Here is a 16,654-nt window from a genome sequence, read left to right as displayed (position 1 = left end):
GGGCCTGGGGAAAGGTGGCTGCTCCTACCTCGGTACTTGTGAGCCTGGCTCTGGGGAGGGGGCACTGCTCCTCTCGCAGAAGTTGGGGCGTTTTGGGGTGAACTGAGAGGACAGCAACTGGCTGGGATGCTCAGGAACAGCTCCAGCACATCGCTGCCCTGCTGCCTGCCAGGGCTGCACCCAGTGAGCCCACAGCACCCCGTTTGCTGCCCCCAGCGCTGGGACGTTCAAGCACACGGACTCTTTCTCACCATCTCCTGGCCTTGCTGTTTGGTCCCTTGGGGTCACACTCGTGGTGTTACACTGAGCAAGCCATTCGAATTTTTATCTGTGTTACTCACGGGGCAAGAAATGAGACATCTGTGTGGTTTTAGGATTAGGGGCTGAGTTTCCATGAGGACTTCACGGCCCCATGGAGATCCTGCTGTATTTTGAGCTGTTAGTGGCAGTGCTTGCAAGCAGGCTCTGCGTAGGAGCAGAGGTGATGATAATTGCAATGAAGATAAAATCATGGCCTCATTACCTGCTCGACCCCACGCAAGGCAGTGATTTGTGCATTTTGGACCACGCACACATGTTGAAATGCATGTCTTGTTTCCTAAAGGCTATCTGCCAGCACAGAGCCACCAGTAACTGGTCCTGCCACTGGCCTGCTAGCAGGGCAGGTTTCAGCAGCTAGGACAGCCTTCCCTGAGGGAAAAAGGAATCCAACCCTTAAAAGCCCAGCTTTGGGAGAAAGCACCATCTTGAGAGCAAACATATTACGAATGTTAGCTTCAAACACTCATCTAAATTGCTCAGTTGGTAAAATGGAGTGAGCAGGTTTCTGCTCATTTCAAACAGGACTTAGCAGAAAAAAGGCTTCCTGATTAACAGCTGCTGTTTTGTAAATGGACTGGGAGGCACCAAACGGTGACAGATCCGGCACTACAGCATCTTCAGAAGTACTCTGTGATGCCACCAGGGCATGGGAACGTGCCGGGTTGGAAGCTGCGTCACTTGTGGGGTCCCAACAGCAGGTGGGGGCCATCCCCAACCCAAGTACCCCACATCTGCCGCTGTACAGCTGCTTCTGACACCCAGGGAGTTTGAGTGGTTTTGGTCCAAACCAGACCTGTTTGGGTATTCAGCCCAGCAGAGTCTAGGGCGAGTCTCTGAGCCTTGCCTACGCAGCCAGGCACCAGCATGGCTTTAAACAAAAGCCATTTTCTTCTTTAATTTAAAAAAATTAAAGCATTCCAACCTAATCCTGCTCTTTCCAGCACGGTGCCCCCTGGTGCTGGCCCTCCAGCAGCAAGGACAGCAGGAGTTTCACAAAACACACCGCGACTGGGAGGTAAGTGGCACAGCCCCAGGCCCAGGGCCAGAGGGTAGGATTTGGGGTTCTTGCTCCTGACCTGCAATTACGCTGCTTGCAGCCATCCCCAGAGACATTTGGCAAAGCGGCCCCCAGCTGGGCTGCCACCAGCTCCTGCTGCTGCCAGCTCCCCACATCAAGGCCAGCTCTCCTCCACGTGGCCACCCAAAGCAGCTGGAGGGGCCTCCTGTCAAAGCGCAGGGATTCCTGCAGGCCTCTCGTTCTCAAGAGGGAACCCAAGGCCTGCCAAAGGCAGGTGAATCTCCAGGAAATCCTTCCGAAATAGAGAAAGAAAACCCCCTGCAAACAGTTGAGTTTTCAATCATTTTAATGTGATCACTGCAATTTGACCACAGTCTCAGAAAGAAAAAAGTCACACAAATTTTCTGTGCTTAGGATTTGAGTCAATCTACACAGTTCTTGTTGATTGACGATTATTCAAGTTAAGACCTTCTGACCATCAGTGGTGTTCTTGTCTGAAAGGCAGGATCGCAAGTGTTGTAAATATTGGTGCAAAACAGGAATGCTTCTTCTGGAATTAAAGCTGCGACACCTGATCTACTCAAAAGAAAACAGAATTGTACACGCACACACACACACACGGATCTAGCATGCAAATACACCAGGAACCAGCTACAGCTTCACGGGAAAAAAAAAAAAAAAAACCAACACATTGTGTCAATACATACGTTGGCCTGTAATTCAGAAGGCTACTTAACAAGGAAGGGGGCAAAATACACAAATATCAAAACCCGAGAATATTCATTTTCCAATATTTGAGAAGAAAAGAGGAAGAGCTTTTTAAATTACATTGTGTTGGAAAACTCTGATCTGTAGGTAACAAAGCAAAAGGTGAAGGCAAATTTTCCAAAGTATTGTAAAATTTATTGTATAAGTATTGCAGCTTTTAGAATGACATATAATTGCCACTATTGGTTACTGTTACACAATAAGCGTTTACAACAGATTTTTGTAAATTGGCATCAGAGTACATATTCATACTAAAACAGCAAAATATAGATAAGTACTGCATTGCATGTGCTGTCAATAGTTTACATAAGTTTAAACTTGAACAGAACTCAGGATACAGGACTGCCTATAACAAACTCCAAAGCCAAAGCAATGCAACTGGAAGTTTAAGAAAATATTAATACAATGAAATGTGTCTATAAGGCAGGCAAATTAGGACTTGTAATGTTGTCCTTCATGAGCTTCTATAGTACAGCAAAAATTTGAAGCGCAGTTTCTGGAAAACTTTTTATTTTTTGTAGCTTTGTGTTGTACATAGAAAATCTCTGAGCTATACAGAGACAGAAGAGATTAAAAATTCATTCTGTTCTTGCCTAGCACTGCTAATGCTACACATCTGGATTCAGTCCTTTTTCAATCCTTAGTAAAAACGTTGGGCTTTTATTTATTTACTTTTAATATAGCAGTTAGTGCAATTTTGTAGTTTTATACACATACAAAGGGTGAATTCTCCAGAAAGCAATTAGATTTCCTTATACCCCCACTTAAGATAGAATGGATTTTGTGACACGTATGGAAACAATGCACTAGATTAGTAAAGCTGATCTCCAAACCACTGAACTCAAGGGTTGTGAAGGGGACTGAAGTTTTACCAGTGTCAGAACCAAACGAAACCCATTCTTCCTTGCCATCCTTACTGAAAAAGCCATGTTCACATTCCAGGTCATTAAGTTTCGGTGGCACATTCAGGGTGTTGTTCGCCATACTGCATGCTAAGAACATCTGCAAGATTAACAACCCCTTTTAAAGCTAACATGACTCTCAAAACTTTGAGCAAAAAGGCAGGCTAGGACAAGAGGTTGCTAAGCGTTAGCAATGTCTTGTTTCTTCTGCTTTTGTCTAAAGTAAGTCATTCTTAAAGGCTCTGAACCTCTCTCTGCTGACAGCTGCTGATGCGGGAGACCCCTCGGAGCGGGCAGGAGCCAAGCTCCTGGCACGGGTCTCTCTGCATCTGCACCAAGGCCAAAAGGGACCAAGGAGAGAGATCAGCAACGGCATGCACGGCCAAGTCTCTGCCTTGGTGGCGGTACGGGACAGGGGTATTGGGAAGAAATGGACCCCGAGGCAAAAAGTAACATTAAATAGTAATAATAATAATAATAATAACAACAACAATAATAATAACAATAATAATAATAAAAAAAGGCTAGACCATTATTTCTAAACACCCATTCAGAACTTGGAGTTGATCTGAGCCCCAGATCCGTTTTCTGCAATGGAAACACAGAGTTTTGGGGGCAGCAAAGCAGTGGGATGCAAATAAAAAAAGGAAGCCAGGCAAAAGGCAAAAACACGGCTGCATGTCCCAGGTCCCACGGAGGGGCTGGGGCTTCCCTCCCACCGCTGCCCGCAGCTCCCAGGAGCCCCCAGTCCCAGCGGCAGCTTGGTTTTGGGGCAGGACATGGGCTGAAAGGCAGCGTTTGCAGTAGGAGTTTGGTACTGATGAGCCATCCCATTTTATGCTCATTAAATTCCACGTACAAGGGGAAGAGCAAATGAAACTGGACCCAGCAACTCAAGGAAGGGATCGAGGAACTGCAATGCTTGGGGTGAGGTTTGTGAAATGAGACTTCACACTGGGAGGTGATGGAGGGAGTGGAAAGAGAGAGAGAACCAGTTGAAATTTCAAGGACTTCAAAGCACCGGAGCTGCACTGCACGCCTAGCCCCTCTTGTGCACCCCTGGGTGCCTTCGCGAGCTCCAGCCTCTCGCTGCCTCCTCCGGGGGCTCCGTGCCCGGAGCACTGCCATGCCACAAGACAACTCGGCTACTTAACAACCTCCGGTCCCGATGACACCTCCTTACTCACTACTCAGTTTCAGATGTGTGATGCATATTCCACCCAAAACCTGCTGAGGTAACCATTATTTTTTTTTTTGTAGCAAACAAACTATTTTAGGTCACAGAGCAACCCCCACCCACCCCCCAAACAAAACCCAACAACACTATTCACGCGTTTTGGCTCAAGAGGGCAGTAGATATTATATTTCAGTTTGTCTTTTGGTTGGTATCTCATTTACAATATCCACCACAGTTTCCTACCCAGGCAGGTAGGCGATGTGCATAAATGTATTCAAGTTACCTTACAAAGAGTCCAAGAACCCAAGTGGCAGAGGGAGCACCGCGCGCGGCTCGGCACATCGAGCTGGCTCAGCCGGGAGGGGAGCGGTGCCGGCAGCAGCAGTCCCCGCTGCAACGAGGAATTGGAAAAGTGAACGCAAGGTCCGAAGGAGCAAGAGACCAGACGCTGGTTACTTGTGACGCTAATGATGATTTTGTTTTTCCCCTCTTGAAAAAGGGAGGGTTACTGTTTCGTTAATAAGGCACTAAATAGACATGTTACATAAAGGAAAGATACGTTTTTAAAAACTCGTATAAATTCATCAGTTTTGTACCTTTCATGACAAACTAGTTATTCTCCTTTGCAGGACTTTTTTTTGTGGCTTTTTTTTTTTTTTTTTTTAGTTTTTAAGGTCATCAAAATTTAGGTTGCACGACTGTAAAGCTATGAAGATTTCAAGAGCTGTGGAAAAGCGGTTTGAAGTACTGAGAAGGTACATGACTATTTCTAGGCAAAAAATAAAAAAAAAAGCAAAAAACAATGATCAAACTTCAAGTTCAGCTATTCTTCGTCTTCTTTAAAATATATATAAATATTGTTCAAATGGTCAGAACTTCAAAACTGTTCTCATGCTTATTTTTTTTTTTTTGTTCAAGTAATAGAAAAGTTGCTTAAAAACAATAGTTATTGCCTTTATATCTTTCATTTATGTCACTCTACTAGATAGCATCCTGCAGAAAACGAGATCGCACCTCCTCGCCAACCCCTGGCTCCCCGCGCTTGCCCTGCCCGCCCTTCCCGGTGCCGGCAGCCCCCGGGCACGGCCGTGGCTTCTCCCTTCGGGTTTCTCGCACGCTCAGGTTCCTCACTCGCTCGCTCTGTCACGTACAAAATTCACCACGAGGGCAAAAACACCTACCCGACATCTACGCGGTACAAAAAAATGTAAACAATAGCATAGTTAAGACAAAACGCTTCTGAAACGGAGATAAATTAAAAGACGCACGACATCTGGAGGGGAGGACGCTGGCGGGCGAGGGACGGTGCCGTTTTGAATGAAGAAATCTTCAGAAGAGGTAAAGGGTTTTTGCTTCTAAAGCATTAAGCGTTTTTCTTTAGCCTTTAGTTAATACATCACAGGAGCAGATTCGTTTCCATCTACTGTATTTTACGCCTCTTTAGCTAGGATAATAAAGCAAAAAACAGCAATGACCGGAGGCAGCCCAGGGGAGCTGCAGGTTTGAGGCACGACTGCACACTTCCATTCCACATACGGGTTTGGGAATTTCACGTGAACCAAAAACGACTTCCCCGAACAACACAGTTTTCAGCTCGGCCTTTCAGCGAGATATTTAAACCCCCTCTGAAAGGCGGCCGGTGGGCACGGTACCATTTACTCACATCAACTTCCACATGACTTATCTCCAAGCAGGGCCCTTCAGGTTAACATCGAAAGAAATAAACCAAAAAACGCTTAGTTCCTTCAGACACAGAAGTTTATTCTCATCCCCACCACCCCCCTCCAAAAAGTTAGAGGTTGTCCAAAAAAAAAAAAAAAATCAAGTAATTTTTGTCTGCTTCTGCCATTACTGGCTCTCGGAAGCAGATTTTTTTTTTTTTTTTTACCTTTGCACTCCCCAAACCCTCTCGGCTGACATGCGGACGCGCACCGACTCCTCCTGCTTTGTAGGGAACGTAGGGGACTTTGTAGGGAATGCAGGGAACTTTGTAGGGAACGCCGGCCCCGCGCAGGGGGCGCTGGAAATGAAGGCGTTGCGTAAGATGCAGTCTGGCTCGCTGCGCTCCTCGCGGGGCTGCCGCTTCCTCCTTAGCGTTTTTCCACCCCCTTCCAGCTACTTTGTTCTTCACTTTGACAAATATCCCTTAACGGTTGCATGGTAGACATGATAGAGGCTTTGACCAACACAAGCACTGACATATTTATATTAAAAAATAGTGCAAAATTTCAACATTTATATAAATAACTCTAAACCCCTGCTTTTGATTTTTTTTGTTGTTTTTTTGTTTTTTTTTTTGTCTTTTTTTTACAACGTAATACACGCTTTTTGAGTTGGCACTCAAAAAATTGCCATTTTTCTTCTAGTTCAGAAAACAACTTTTTTTTTTTGAATAGGCCTCTTCTAATACAAAAATACTCCTGCTCCTTACACATACACTTTCTCTTATTTTTAATATATATTTATATATTTATATTGCAGATCTTTAAACAAAATGTTTTTTGTGCAAATATTTTGTCTTTAAAGTTAAGTGAAATAATCAAACAAAAAAAAAGCATTCACACACAGCTCAACTAGAAACAAAAAAAAAAGGACTACAGTTGATTTTTTTTTCCTTTTTAAACGTCTAGACACAGCTCAATAAAGAAATGTTTTTGCAAGCTTTGTAGGCTTGTGCATTCAGACCAGACATAACAAGTAAATATTTATACATGGAGAGATGGGGAAGGGCTTTTTTTTTTTCTTTGCTCATCTTCCTCAACTCTCAATCTCTCTCCTTTTTCTTTTAACGAGAAGTGCAGAGTGTTTCATTTAACTTTCTTGATTTTTTTTCCTTTTTTTCCTTTTTCATTTTTTTCATTTCTTTTTTCTTTTTTTAATTTTTTTTTTAAAAGGGGTGCCCTTTTTGTTTCTCTTTCTCTTTGTTCCACGCGGTTGTGCTCTCAAGGCCATTGATTTGTGAATGATGGAGTCTGCTGCCCTCCAAGAGCGAGGGCATCCCGCTGTTGTTCTGCTGGTGCTGGTAAAACGTCGACCCGGGGTAGTGCCCGATCACCTCGCTGTAGGTCGGCGGCGGTCCCTCCATCCTGCCATTGCTCCCATAGCAGGTCGCGCTGATGCCAGAGTTACTGCTGGGGGGGCACGGCCCCCCGTACACGGAGTTATCTATCAAGTCACTGTCGAAGATGGTTCTGTTGGGGGGCGCGCGCACCGACTCCCTGTTGAGCTCCATTTGCTGCTCGGGGTCGCGCAGCTGCAGCGTGCAGGGTCCCTGGTACGGGGGGGGCTCCTCGCCGTCCGACAGCGAGATGGTGGGGGGCAGGTCGATCTCGTGCTGCAGGTAGGGGTAGGTGGGCTGGAACCTGTTGAAGCGGTCCCTCTGCAGGAATGACGGCACCGCCAGCCGGTCGCTGGGCCTCGGGGTGTAGATTTGCTGCTGGAGGGGAGAGAGAGAGAGAGAAAGGGCGGCAGGACCGTGAGGCTCGGCCCCGCGGCACGGGGACAGGCGGCGTTGGTGGCACGCGGCACCCGCAGCGCCCTCACCTCTGCTATCCCGTTCCCCGACACCGTGCTTTCCGACGGCCACAGGCTGCCCTCCTGCATGGGAAAGGAGAAGAGAGGCAAGGGTCAGGCTCAGCAACGCGTGGCCCCGACCTGCTCCGAAGCATTCGACCCGCTCTGGTACGAGTGGAAATACCACTGGAATACCCCTTCCGATCAGGATTCCCCTCCGTTTTCAGCCCCATTTGTATTTAGTCAATCACTCGCAGAATGAATGATGGGAACGACACCAGCACACAACGCCCCCCCCGGTTGTAGGCTTCCCCCTCCCACCCGCGCCCACCCACCAGGTTCCTCTCCCCGCTTCCAACACGCCACAGCGGTGTTTTTCAGCATGGGATCCGTGAGCCAGGGGTGATTCACAGCGTACCCGAGAACGCTCCATGAACTAATGGCAAGATTGAGAAAACACAACAAAACTCACACCCACGTTCGGATGCAAGCAATCAAGGAAATAATGGGAAAATAAAGAGAATAAGTGAATACTCAAATGTTAAGCTTAATTTTGATTTGGCTACAAAAAAATACATCTACAGCAACAGGATGCTTCTACAGTATTTTTTCCCCCACAGGATTCCAGGTTCTTGCTTAAAAAGACTGAGGAGCTGCGGCCTAGAGGCTTCCCTACACTGCAGGCATCAGCCCTGATTCTGCAATCTGAACCCTGGCGCCAACAACCCGAGGCATGAAAATCCCACAAGCCAATTTCCCCCAAACCATGGGACTGGTTTACAATTCATAATCAAAACAAACAAACAAACAAGCCTCCTTCCATTGGCTGCTGATACTGCGAACACACACAGTTCACCGTCTACACTTTTGCTGTAAGACCTAAAATATTTAAATATTGCTAATATTCATATACAGCAACATCGCTCCGGGAGACAAAGCTGGAGGAAAACAAGCCAGGAGGCTCCTAATTACAACCCGCAGTCGCTGGCACTTCCCATCCCTTGCAGGTGAACCTCCAGTTCTGGCACCGGCAGACACGTTTACCACCAGGGGAAAGAAAAAGCCAGGCGCCTTTTCTTTTTCCCCTTTTCCTTTAAGGATAAAGCATCCCTTCCAAAGGCCACTCTTGGACCCAGCCTGCGCAGCGGGGCTGCCAACCACAGACTCTCCTTCTACAAAATACCTTTCTTACCCGGGGCACAGGGGGGCTTCCCCCTGCCCAAGCAGCTCCAGGCTCCCCAGCCACAAACCCCTTGCCTCCAGCACTGCTACAGAGCCCCTGAGTAAAGGCTCGTGTCTCATTTTATGAAGTCAACATCAGGATTAAAACTGCCAGAAAGCAGTAGCTAGGTGGGCAAATCTCACAGGCAGAAAACAGGAATATTCTCATCCTTCGTGTTCTGGCTGTGTCCCCAGCTTCGCGGCTCTCCTTGCATACCTTCTGCTTCCAGAATATTTAGGACGTGAGTTCATCAGCAATGGCCCTGTCCAGAAAGCCATGATTTTACAAAATGGAAGTTAGGTCTTGATGAGCAATATGGTCTTAAAAGCCTCTGCCAGTATTCCAGGATTCGCTTCAGAATCTAAAATTACTTTTTAATTTCTTTTTAGAGATCAGTCTTCGACTTTTATAGAACCACTTGTTTGAGTAATGTCAGAGAATTCCCATCGCAAAGCTGAGTGGTGCAGATTAAGTTTCTGAGCCTTCAGGAGGACGTATTTCCCATTTTTTCTTAGAGCGGGTCTCATTACTCCAAGGGTGCAGGGTCAGTGCCATTCTTATTGGGGAAAAAAAAAAAAGAAAAAAAGGTTTTTTTTTTTTTGCATTTCTTGAAGATTCTCAGTTCTTGAAAAACAGAGGTGCCCGTTACAAGGAGATGGTTTAGGTAGAACTGACAGAGCTGTGACTGAGAAACAGGTGCAGCAATGCAAAAATGCCACGCTACCGGGAACCACATTAAAAAAAACCCACACCTTTGGGGAAATGAATTTCTCCTTCAGTTGTAATTTTTGAGCTACGAGAAAAAAGGACAACGACTGCAGCTCTAGCAGTGCTCTGACCACGGGATGAACTACTTTAATATTTTAGAAGATGAAAAGCGTGTTTGTAGCTCCAGTGCCTGTCTGGTCACGACAGCCAAATGAAGTTTGGGATTTAGAAGGCCCAACACCAGTTCAGTGCAAGTTTAATGGATTACACGAACGGGTATCTCGCTCAGCACAGACGCTGCCTGCCGTCCTCGAAGGCGCATTTAGGCTGGAGCGGTTTTCTACAAGAAGACACGCTGTGCTGAATCCGAAACGAGCCACCTTCAAAATCCTTACTGCTGCTGATCCCACTGCAAGGAGCTCCCTGCTTCGTGCCCGGGGCCTTCTCCGTCCCTCCGGGAAGGCTCTGGGGCCATGAGGGAAGCTCGGCTGCCACATCATGATGCTGGCAAAGATGGGCAGGAGAACAGGGGGAATTATAAAGGGTGCAACCCCCCAAAACAGTATGTTCGTGTTCCTCTCCTTAGCTCTGAGAAAGGTTTAGAAGACTCTGCGTCCTCACAGAGGTCTGGCAGCTGTGCAGAGGTAAATCTCTGCTGAAAAGCCATTTAATTGCTCACGCATCTGAAGGCTGAATAAATAACGGAGCTGTTTCGGTGCAGGGATTGGGCCAAAAAACACCAGGATGTTTTTGGCCTGGTGGGAGGAAAAGGAGGAGGATTTTTTTCCTGAACAGTCAAGACATTTTGTTTCAACCTGGAATTTTTGTTCCATCTCCACACGCCTTTCTCTTCTTTCCACTTTAGCCTTCTTCTTCTTTCTTCATTTTCAAGAAAATAAAAACAGGCAACTTGAAAAAGGCTTGTCCCGGTATTTATTAGAAAATTGTAAATGAAGCATTTTGGTATTTTTCAAGTAAAACATTCTGGAAGCAATAAAACAATAAAAAAAAAAGTGTAAATGGGAAAACAGTCTGCTACTCTCAAGAACTGCTGTGCCCACACTGTGCTGCTCCAGGCACGGGGCTCTTGTTGCACGGCGTCAGGAGGCGGGCACGAGGCGCTCGCTGCCTTTGGACACGCTCTCCACAGCTGACAAAACGAAGGGCGGTTTGATTGAGCTCAGGGTCTTCACGGCTCTCCCTCCGACCTGGTGCCTTCCTCGCTTCGGCACAGAGCACCCGGTGAGGGACCTCCGTGCCCTGTGTGACAAAAGGAGAGCACCCGTGGAGCAGGGACAGCGGGTACCTGCTGGTTGGGCAGCCCTCAGCAGCGGTGCGCGTATTAAACCTGACGTTAGATCTCTCCGCTTTGTAAAAGGGAATCAAAGGAAACTCAGAGTATTTGATCATTTTCCCGGATCCGATACAAGGGAGCGCAGCTCCGCGGAGGCCAGCACAAGGCGGCAGCGCCTGCTCGGCCCGCCCTGCGAGGCTGCAAACGAGAGCACGAAGCAGTGACCTTGGGGCAGCCCTACCGTTTAAAGAGCTCTAAGATCCTTCAGGGTGAACGATAAAGAAACACATCAGTACGAGATACCCCTGCATGGGAAGACAGAGCCACGTAGGCAGCGGTGAATTGTACACGCTCAACCTCCAAGAAAACTTTGTCTTTTCTCTGTAGGTTCTTGTCGCTGAGCTGCTGCATCTGATGAAACCTCCAGCTCTGCATAAACCAGCAGCTGCCGCGGGGCTGGAGAGGCTCCCCCTTGAATGCACGTTGGAGGTGCAATTAACACATTTCTCCTCAGGCTTCTGTGAACCACAGAGCCCGAGTTACGCAGGGAATCTCCCGAGCATCCCCTTGGAGAGGTTTCTGCTCGCGTGGCTGACGGGCGTTTTCTGACACCTCCACTGCAGCAGTGACAGCACGACTTCACTTGTGACGAAAACTGGAGAAGGTCTTTCAGGATTTCCCATCCTCCTGAAGGCAGCAGAGAGATTTAATACGCTCATTTAGGACTCTCCAACCGGAGCTGCCAGCGGACTCAATACTTCGGGGCTGTAAACGCCAAGGCACATGCACCCAACAGCTGGCGGTACGTGGTGGTTTCGGGAACACGACACACCAAGAACAGCCTCACGTGGTTACTAATGGAGAGTCCACATTGCAAAGCTCAGGACAAAATTGGAGGCTACGGCTGTCTGTACATCACAAAAGCACCCCAAAAAGCCAGAGGCATCCCTACACGGGCCCCACGTAACCGGGAAGACGCTGCCAGGACCCAACCTGGAGGGTGTCTTCACTCAGCGCTGAGTGGCACATGGGCAAACACAACTGAGATGAATGCCTTTGGCTCTCACATTTCCCCAGTTTCACATCACTTGGCAAACAAGACAGTAAGACATGGATGAGAAGAGCAGTGTGTGACTTACTGATGACAGATTCTCATCTCTCCGCCTCCCTTGGCTGTGCCGACTGATGAAGGATCGCGCAGAGAGTTTGTAGTGGTTCAGCAGACAGGTTATCACAACCACCATCACCATCATCACCACCACGATTATGATTATCTGTACAAACTCCAACTCCGCTGCAAGAGAGAGGGAGACATATTTTGAGCCACCTGAAAAAGCAGCACTTAATTGAGTGCAAGAAGCAGGAATTTGGCCAAGCAGCCGGTGACACAGCGCAGCTGCATCCTTCCCCCCCCAGCGCTCCCAGACACACATACGTGGGCTCTGCATGCTTCGAGCCCAGCTACTTCATAAAAAAAACACACATTAATTCATGTCTTCGATGCCACAGAACAGTCTCTAGGAGGGATCTTTAGACGTGCCCCACAAGGCACGGTTTTTCCAAACTACAATCCAGACGAGACTTCCCGAACCCCTCGCTGCTGCTCCCGTCTGCAGTTTGCTAGGTGCAGCAGGCAGAGGTTCGGTGCCTGGTCGTGATGCCACGAGCCACGTGTAATCGGCCATAATGAACTAACTCAGTAGAAACTCAGCTAAAGTCTCGCTGTTCTCTTCCCATCGCCACCCCTCCTCCCTCCTGGGAGCACAGGGCTCAAGTCCTCCTCGGCACGCACGGGCACCAGGCACACGTCCCCACCGCCCCGGGGGGCTGCAGGTGCCACCAGCCCGTGCCCAGCACCGGTCCGTCTCCGGCTGACCTCGTGGTTTTCCAAAAGAAGCCCAATGGGACGGCCGGGTGCTGACTGTGCTCCCGTTCCCCGTCCTCCTGCAGCCGGCGCGTACCAGAGCTGCGGCATCGCTGCCCGGGGCTCGGCCAGCTGACAGCGGCAGCTTGAGCGGCGTGAACTGGCACAGAGGAGAACTGCCAAAAATCCTCCCAACAAACAAGAACGCGCAAACAGACTGGCCGGTTAACTCCGGAGACGCTCGGCAGTATAAAGGAAAAAATAAATAAATAATAAAAAACACACAAACAAACAAACACTCCTAAAATTTAAGAAAATAACTCCTCACACCTCCCTGAGGCTAAATAAAACCGAGTGCCCCAGACCAACGCAGCACTAGGTAATTATTTCCATGCACCCACAGAGTGGATGCTGCCCCCCGAGTCCCCTCGCACCTGCGGAGCCCAGCGCTCCCCGCGCCCTCTGCAAAGGAAGGGCCAGGCCAAGGAAAACCAAATTCAACTGCTCTGGGCATTCAAAGTCTGCTTCTCGGTAGGAACAGCTACAAAACCCACCCTTGGGAACTGTGCCTTAAGCTGTCAGGGATGCTGCCCCCTGCATTTTATTTAAAAATACATTCGCAGGAAGACTGGTGGTGCCCCCAAGGGCAGTGTCGCACTGCTCCCACTGCCAGGGGTGGCTTCTGCTGAGTCAGGCAGATTTTTTTTTGTTTAATGGAAAGTTTTCTCCTGGCAGGTGGCATTTAAGTGCCAGTAAAAGCAAATAAATGTCAAGAAAACAGCCCAGGTGGTAAGTGCTGCCAGTTACCTTGGAGTCCATCCTGCTACGCAGCAGCTATTTCTGCCGCCGGGCAGGCGCATTCCCCACCATCCCAAAAGGTCCCCGAATGTTTAACCCGCTCCAGCCACCACCTTCCCAAAGCAGAGCGGTGCCCTGAAAGCAGGAACCGTATCTGGCACCTGCAGCTCAGGACCCCTGCGAGCACTGGAGGGGACGGGACTGAGGCTGGGGCTGGGCACGCAGCTGCACAGGTGCTCCCAGAGCAGGGGGCAGTGGCAGTGCCACCGCGTGTCCCCAGCCTGGGGACGGTGACAAGGCTCGTGAAAGGATGGAGGGAGGGCTTGTCCTGTTCCTCGGTCAGGTTTATGGCCATCCACTGTCAGGAGGAACGAGCCTCTGGAGCATCTCTGCAGGCTGAAGGCTTCGAGCCCCTTGATTCCAATTTTTTTGTTGTTGCTGATTTGTTTTTGCAAGGCAGGTTTCTGCACTTGCACTGCTTCCCTGGGTAACGGCCTCAGGCTGTGTGCAAAAGACCATTAAAGAAAAGGAAAGAAAAAAAAAAGGCAAAAAACAACAACCGAAGAATTTAGGAGGATGAGTCAATTTAGCCTTAAATGCAACATGTGCTTTGGCCACAGCAAGAAGGCGCAAGGAAAAATAAACGAGGCCAGTGATGGAAAGCTTCCTTTCTTGTTAAAAAAGTTACATTTCTGAAGAAAAACAAGAGGCCGGCAGTTATAAATTAAAGTGCCTTTCCTAGAATGAGAGGCACGTTCAGCGAACCCAGTCCTGCCGAAATGCTCAGGGCAGTTTGGCGACACGGGTGAAGTTTTGGTCCTTAGGAAGAGCCAGGGGTCGCAGTGGCAGGGACTTAGAGGTGGTGGGGAGAAGGAAAACATATAGAATATATATATTATTTACAAGAGACCTGAGCCAAGCCTTCGGCACGCACACAGACACGGGATGAGCGGAGCACGAAGCACGGGGTGGGATGGGGGCACCCCCGTTACTTGGGGCACTGCAGGACAGCTGCTGGGAGCAGTGGGCACGGGAGCCGTGGGAAGGCTCCTGGCAGGCAGGGGCTCCCCCCGTGCCCGTCCCCCCCCCCCGTAATCCCTCCGAGGTGCCCAGCAGGAGGGGTCGGGACCCCGGGCCCCCCGGGAGCCAGCGCTGCGGGGCCAGGCGGGGTGACGCTCCGCGTGCCGAGCTCTGAACCGGGGCATTTCAGCGCGAATCTGGTCTGTTACGGCGATGGCGTTGGCTTTATAAATAGAAGGCTGATTTTAATATCTTGCTTTGTGGGAGGGGGGAGGACAATTAAGCTGCAAATTAACATTCTGTAAACGGCTTTGGCAAAGCACTTCGGAATGACAAACCCCATCAGCTCCCATCTTTGGCTCTGGCCCCGTCACGACAATGGCCGTGCTCGTCTCCATTTTCCTTCCTTAGCACGGGGAAGCAAACGCCTCAACCTCTGCGCAGAGCACACCTGACCCCGTCCAGCACCACAGGCCAGGATCTGAGTGTTTTGGTACCACACACACAGCCAGCACCACGAGAAGCACATTTGCCCTGACACCGGCATTGTTGCTGTCGCTGAAATGAAGATTTCCTCTCCGAGCTGTATTTGGAGTACACCAGGCAGCCGACCCCAGCAGGATCCTCTAATCCCCGCACCAGGAGGTGCTCAGGGAAGAGCTTGGGGCACCCTCTGCCCCTAAACCCAGCCCCAAACGAACAACACAGCATGCGAGCCTATGAATAAACGCATCAGGTATGCTGAGAGGAGCTTTAATCACCCCAGCAAGAACACTCATGTTGCCCAACGTGGCCTTTCAAAAAAACAAAGGAAAATGAAGAAAAGAAATCAAACGCAACCAAAAAAGCTCCACACACAATTGGGGCTTTTCAAGTTTCAAGAGACTCATACCCACTTGAGGCATCAAAGTTTCTGCCAGCTCTCCCTCTGTTTTAACTTGTCTGCATGGGCTTCATTTTCAGAGGGGGAAAAAAATAAACCACACCACACTGGAAAGCTGGATATGCTCGGTAAGATTTTATCCAAGCAGCTCAGTCAAACTAATGAAGAAAGATCATTAAAAAAAAAAAAAAAAACAAACTTTGAGTTAATATGTTATTATACAAGTGCAATTCAGCTGCTATGCTAATAAAAAGCCTTTGGGGAATGAAAAACAAGCCAAACTGCAAAGCACATAATTTATAATTCTACTGGTATTCTTAAAACACACACACACACAACAAAACAAGAAAAAAATACTCAACACATTTTGTATTTGGCTTCCTAATCATTGTCACTTTTCAATTAGAAGAGACCTCATTCCATTTCTCTCTGTAATTTTCCCCAAGGGAAGTGTTATAAATGCACTAGGCTTTACAAGATGGGCAAATTCAGCCTCCAAATGCAAAGTAAGGTCACACTAATTTAATTTTGCATAATTTTTACTCCAGAATACGTTTCAAACTAACAGGTTCAGACATCACATTTAAGTGACACAACCTGCTTTTCTGTATTTTCCGTCTAGACGCTGCAACTCTTGCAGTCGGTGAGCACGCACGCAACCCTTTACCCCCCCGACTCTCACAGCCCTGAGGCTGGGCGTTCGTGATCGAGCCCATTCGGGCTCGGGTACTCACGTGCCGCTTCGAGGCACGCGTGGCCTCGGATGAGGGCTTCCCGGCAGCCTGCAGCGGGGCCGAGAGCAGACCCCAAAACCCCGGGGGCTGCAGGTGCCGATGTGCGGAGGCGTCCTTCGGGCACGCAGGGCAGCAGCCCCCCAGGACCACGCTTAGGGCTGGGCAGAAGCAGGGGCAGAAAGGCGCACCTGAGCTTTGAGCACCTCGAGTTTTTTGCAAACGAAAACGCTAGCACGGGTGGGTTTAACGCTGCTGAAGGTGCCTGCAGGAGGGCGAGCTGCTGGAGCCAGCGGTCACGCTGCGAGCGCCGAGGTGCCACCCTCTGCACGCACACGGGTGCGCAGCGGCCGGGGGCAGCTAAGGCCGGGGGGTACTTTAAAGGCGGTTCCTTACTTTTTATGGCTTACTGAAGGTGACAAAATGCTCACTATA

At 49.0% G+C, this 16,654-nt stretch overlaps 1 protein-coding gene across 3 annotated transcripts in view; it reads right to left on the bottom strand.

Annotated features, from left to right (window-relative positions):
• Positions 1-1,667: 1,667 nt before the first annotated feature.
• The window catches only part of PMEPA1 (prostate transmembrane protein, androgen induced 1), a 45,285-nt gene continuing 30,298 nt past the window's right edge, over positions 1,668-16,654 (bottom strand). For 2 of the 3 annotated variants that reach the window (XM_066978609.1, XM_013190776.3), the window contains exons 2-4: positions 12,063-12,217; positions 7,730-7,783; positions 1,668-7,622 (exon numbers count right to left, since the gene is read on the bottom strand). In XM_066978609.1, coding sequence (XP_066834710.1) covers positions 7,074-7,622; positions 7,730-7,783; positions 12,063-12,217 — 758 coding nt within the window. In that variant the 3' untranslated portion in view covers positions 1,668-7,073. The remainder of the gene's footprint in view (positions 7,623-7,729; positions 7,784-12,062; positions 12,218-16,654) is intronic. The other variant, XM_066978610.1, reaches the window with a different exon arrangement.

This window comes from Anser cygnoides, chromosome 16 (assembly GCF_040182565.1).
Source record: "Anser cygnoides isolate HZ-2024a breed goose chromosome 16, Taihu_goose_T2T_genome, whole genome shotgun sequence".
Lineage (NCBI taxonomy): Eukaryota > Metazoa > Chordata > Aves > Anseriformes > Anatidae > Anser > Anser cygnoides.
The sequence above is the reverse complement of the archived record's forward strand: the minus strand, read 5'-3'. Positions and strand labels throughout refer to the sequence as shown.